This window comes from Desmodus rotundus, chromosome 7 (genome assembly GCF_022682495.2).
Source record: "Desmodus rotundus isolate HL8 chromosome 7, HLdesRot8A.1, whole genome shotgun sequence".
In the NCBI taxonomy this organism is placed as follows: domain Eukaryota; kingdom Metazoa; phylum Chordata; class Mammalia; order Chiroptera; family Phyllostomidae; genus Desmodus; species Desmodus rotundus.
In genome coordinates this window covers 47,911,661-47,916,976 of record NC_071393.1, presented here as the reverse complement: position 1 = coordinate 47,916,976, position 5,316 = coordinate 47,911,661, and the positions used below count along the sequence as shown (strand labels likewise).

The 5,316-nt window shown below is 48.7% G+C and overlaps 1 protein-coding gene across 1 annotated transcript; it reads right to left on the bottom strand.

Moving 5' to 3' along the window:
• Positions 1-245: 245 nt before the first annotated feature.
• On the bottom strand, positions 246-4,829 carry LOC128781414 (uncharacterized). The gene is made up of 2 exons (XM_053928920.1): positions 4,313-4,829; positions 246-2,596 (listed from the first exon to the last, which is right to left on the bottom strand). The coding sequence occupies exon 2, from the start codon at positions 2,529-2,531 to the stop codon at positions 1,581-1,583; it is 951 nt and encodes a 316-aa protein (XP_053784895.1). The 5' UTR covers positions 2,532-2,596; positions 4,313-4,829; the 3' UTR covers positions 246-1,580.
• Positions 4,830-5,316: the final 487 nt, after the last annotated feature.

Here is a 5,316-nt window from a genome sequence, read left to right as displayed (position 1 = left end):
GAGGTGGAACATGGTCTCATTATATTTGTGCCATGGAATCTGGCCCTGGTACATAGAACTGTCTAGAAACAAGGGAGAATCTATACAGAGAAAATAGCTACTACTAGAACAGCCCACGGTTCAGCTACCTTCCTCTTCTTTTCTGCCTCGGCCTGCGAGGCAGTCAACGGGGTCCGCCGATATACCTGCAACGGATGAAAAGGGATGGGACAGGAGGCGCGAAAGAACGGCAGCAAGACAAAGGATTCTGATCAAGCTGCAAATTTATTTCAAAACGGAGGGAGTTATATAGAGGAGGGCAGTAGAGGAAGTGCAGTGGATAGGTGGCTTCAAAGCGTGCTCTAGCCTGCGATTGGCCAGGGGGTGCATGGCGGGCGCGTGATCAAGGCACTGATTGGTGTGCCAGCTGCATGTCCAGGGGGGGGTTTCTATGGCTCCTGACCGCAGCATCCTGTTATTCCGGTGCAACCTTCAAGTCTGATTGTATCAGCCTGTTTCAGGCTTATCCCAGCCCCCAACATCTCCTCCCTTATTTTCATTTTTAAGGTGAGGAGTGGACATTAACCGGCTAGGGGAGGCAGTGGTCTGGCTCCTCCTGAGCTCGTCCCGAGCTCTGAAGCACCCTTTTCGGAGGAGAGGGTTGGGGCGCTGACCTCTATGCAAGCCGACTTGCCTCTCAGGAGACATGGCAGGGCCACCTTCGGGGGTAGCTTCTCCTTGCGATGCTTTGCTCTGCACCTAGCGGTATCCATTACAATTTATATGTAAAGTATAATGCCAAGAGTTATACTGTCCTCGTAGGAGGTGGGGGTGCAAAAAGGAGCTTATGCGCGAGGACATTCTCGGAGAAGACGCTGCGAGTCAGTGCCAGGTTCATTCATTTCTAGCTGGTGATAATGTATCTGGATAGGTTTGCCAAGAAGGGAGTTAAGTTGGTCTCGGATGAGGTTTGTGGTGCGCCTGAGAACCCAGGGAGCAAAGGTCAGGAAGAGAATGATAGCTATTAAAGACCCGAGGAGAGGGAGAAGAAAGGGGAGTAGTCCGTTGAAGGCTGTAAGGAAAGGGCTCTCAGTCAGAGCTTTCCGTCGTCTTTCCAGATCTTCTTGAAGGATCTTGATCTTGTCCCGGACGATGCCTGACTTGTTGGCATAAAAGCAGCATCGTTCCTGTAAAGCTAAACAAATGCCTCCCTGCTCTGCTGTGAGTAAGTCTAGACCTCGTCTATTCTGTAGGACTACTTCTGCTAGGGAATCTAACTGGTCTTGAATGTCAGTAATAGTACTTGATAAGGCTTGGACATCATCGACAAGTTGTTTGGAAAGTTTTGTATAGGAGTGGACTGCAACTCCTAATCCTGCAGTTCCGGTAGCTACTGCTCCAGAGACTCCTAGACCAACAAGCAGGGGAATAATAGCTAAGGCTCTCTTGTGTCGTCCTGCGAAGTGGTCAAAAGCAGGAATGGGGACAGGCTCATCTCCTGGGATGATGTCTATGTCAGGTAATAAGGCAGCTAGGACGCATAGCCCTGTCCAGTTGGCAGGTAAGGCAGTGAAAGCTAAATTATTACCACAAATGAATGCTCATCCTGGACCAGGGCAGAGGGATGTGCTATAATTAAGCATGTGGCTACAATTGGTAAAACTAGCAAAACCAACAGAAATATCAAAAGAATTATTTTGTAATTTCTTATAGATGCAGGGGGAGGAGTAAAAAAGCATAGGCTGAACTCTAAAGGGTATGCTGAGGGTGCAATTTTGTTCGGTGATATTCAGGGCTGATATGTTGGTGGGGACAGCTAGAGGCATGGGGGTGCCTTGGCTTAAGCATAACCAGCAATCTTGGGCTAGTGTAGGGTTGGAAATATTTAGCGCCCGATGGGTGGCTGTCAAAATGTCTGTCGTTTGGGTATCTAGATCTACTCCTCGTGACTTAGCAAGAGCCAGAGGGTGATGGGTGAGTTTAGGGAATTGATTTTCAATGAGCTGTTCTATTTGGTTCTGGACGGTGAGTTCTCTTATGATATCTTGAGGCCCACCTCCATCAGAAGTGTGAATAGGACGAGTTTGCTCCCAGCACACTGACTGTCCTACAGTGCCTTGGCAGCCGGCTTGTAAGTATTTGGTGGAACTAAGGCCAATGGGTGATGAGCTATCTCCCCAGTCCCCTACGTTGGCAGCATTTTTTGTATTCTGGAGTATGGCAGTAAAATATGCCTTATTGCCAAGGGTACACTCTTGAACATTATTGTAGCAAGAAGAGTGCATTGTTGGATAAAAGGTGGTGCATGGGCATGGTCCTGGTTTTCCATTAATGGCAGGTATGATAGGAGGCTTAGGTACGCAGGACCATGTGGGTTTGGATATCCCCCCTGTTGTTGTGGGTGAATAAGCTAGGTAAGCTGTTTTTGTGTTGCAGTCTACTACCTGAGTATAAGACGAGGGGATGATCGGTAGTAGTTCCTCCACGGCATTCACACGGTGGCCCAAAGAGGACGTGGTAAATGTTACTAGGCGGCGCTTGAAGCCCTCCATATGTTCTTAGGTGTAAGAGTGCTTGTAGTAACAGGAAGAAGAGCCATTGGGAGAACATGTTTTACCTGAAATAGAAAGAAGAGAAAATCTCCTCAGGGAGTATTATTATTCCCTGGGATTTGATTAGGTTCAACTGGTGGGGCGGGGCGATGATTGATGTGTTTTATTAGTCTTTCAGGGAGCCATCGTGGGCCATCTTCTTTTTGATCATAAATGCAGGCTGAGCCTCTCAGCTAATTCTTGTAAGCGACTTATGAAATCACTGTATGGCTCATCTGGGCCCTGTCTTATTTTTGCAAGAGAAGTGGTTGCGGTGCCCTTTTGTGGAAGGCACCTCCATGCTTTAAGACCCGCGGACTGGATCTGGGTTAGAAGTCCGGGGGGAAATTGAGCTTGTTTCTCATTGCTTTGGTAGGGGGCGGAACCAAGAAATTTAAGTATGGTCCAATTTTTAGAGGAGGATTTTCTCATATTACGCTGAACAAACTGTTTAGCGGTGTCTTCATATTCGCTTGTCCAAAGAATAAAGTCACCTCCACTTAGCGCTGCCTTCGCTAGAAAGAACCAATCATTGGGTGTGAGCCAGCGCTCACTAAGATTTTCAATTAGGGCGAGGGAAAAGGGGGCTGTGGGCCCGTAGTGTGTTACAGCAGATTTGACCTTTTCTAATGTTTTAAGACTAAGTTTCTTATATGTGTGGAAATAAGTTTGGGGGGCCGCAGTGTCTCTTGTACTGGGCTCTGCTTCGTCTATATCAGAAGGGGAGCTGTCAGAGTCCTCGGGGTTGTCACTGTCAGGAAGGGGGGTAGCTGCAGCCGCAGCTGAACTATTTACGTTCTCGGTCCTATCTGGGCGAGTCTGGGATCTAGTAACAGGGAATGCTAAAGTCTCGTGGGGAGGGGGACTGATCGTAAAAGCAGAGAATTCTTTGGCAATGGTTTTAATATCTCGGATGAAAGTGAGGGTCTCTTGAAGGAAAGGCTTTGGAAGCGGAGTGAGGCGGTGGCCGCCAGGGGCAAGGTAATGGGTGCCTTGCACGCCGCGGGTGAAATGGCGGACGCGCCATGCGCTGAAGGCAAAATGGCGGCGGCGGGTGCGTGAGAGGTACTATAAGGAGGCGTTTGAATGGCGGAAGGACTGCCGCCACGAGTGGTGGCCAGCCAGGATTATTGTAGCGAGCGGCCTCGTCCTCTAATTCTGCCTGTTCAGAGGGATCTAACTGGTCGCCGGAGTCCTGAGAAACGGGGGGTGGAGCAGAGGAATAGAACTCCTGAAGGGGAGGGTGCAGAGAAGGGGCCGGAGGGTTTGTATCTATTTGGATGGAGACAGAAGGGCAATTTGAAGGCGCTCGTGAGGGGGGTCGCGAAAGCGAGTCAGCATGAGCGTCGGGGAGGCCGTGAACTGAGGGGGCTTTTGAAGGGGCCGGGGAGTGACTACGGAGAATTTCTTGCCCTTCTTTGCAAAGGCGCTGTATGTCAGGGGAATTATTGTGGTTTTTAAGGATGTCTGCTATGAGGTTATAATAGTTAAAGGCAGTTATAGGGACAGTCTCGGGGCCAAAAACCTTATAATAGTCATTTAGGCAGTCGCCTACACGGTGCCAGAGGCGGGAGTCAATGCTACCCTCCTGAGGAAACCATGGGCAGATTTTAAAAACGAAAGTGAAAAAGGAATTCAAATCTTTTTTACGAACCCTTATCTTGCGCACCTTGAGAGATTCTTCTAATTGAGCAACGAACAAATCATGTTGTGAGCATGCCTGTCCCATGGTTGGGTCTTACCTTTGAAATGCCGCTGTCGGGGAACGGGGGTCGTCAGGGAATGCCGGCGCGCGGTCGGGTAGTCGCGGTGAGCCGGGCGAAACGCTGCGATCGAAGGGGACAGCGGTCCGCACAGGCGATCAGCGGGGCCCCACGTTGGGCGCCAGTTGCCTCGGCCTGCGAGGCAGTCAACGGGGTCCGCCGATATACCTGCAACGGATGAAAAGGGATGGGACAGGAGGCGCGAAAGAACGGCAGCAAGACAAAGGATTCTGATCAAGCTGCAAATTTATTTCAAAACGGAGGGAGTTATATAGAGGAGGGCAGTAGAGGAAGTGCAGTGGATAGGTGGCTTCAAAGCGTGCTCTAGCCTGCGATTGGCCAGGGGGTGCATGGCGGGCGCGTGATCAAGGCACTGATTGGTGTGCCAGCTGCATGTCCAGGGGGGGGTTTCTATGGCTCCTGACCGCAGCATCCTGTTATTCCGGTGCAACCTTCAAGTCTGATTGTATCAGCCTGTTTCAGGCTTATCCCAGCCCCCAACACTTTTCAAGAGGCTGGGTTACTTAATTAACAGGTAGTATAAACTGGCACCAGTTCCCTATAAGGCAAATGCAGACTGGCCATTTTAGGGAAAGAAGACAACTTACCTGACTTAGTGTTTGCTTCTAGGAGTTACTCAATAATCTTCCTTGCTTTACTTCTTCCAGAAAGGAGAAACACCTCTGCTTATAGGAAAATAGCAGTATCTTTCTATTCATATTTTATGTAGTAGTAATAAGCCTACCCTTTGGTGTCAGACAAACCTAGCTATGGATCTCTGATCTGCCACTACTAGGTGTTTTTCTTTAGAAAAGATATTTAAATTTAATCTAAGCCATAATTTACTTAGTTATAAAAGAGGAATAAAATAATATGAAAATAACACTCCCTAATTTTGTTCTTCAGAATAAATGAGTCATCTTTTCTGCACCATCCAATAACAATTTACCCACTGTCATTTTAGTCCCATGAATAGTCTTCTG

Excerpts from the sequence above, each read along its gene's own strand:
- LOC128781414 (XM_053928920.1), bottom strand. The coding sequence starts at position 2,531 with ATGGAGGGCTTCAAGCGCCGCCTAGTAACATTTACCACGTCCTCTTTG.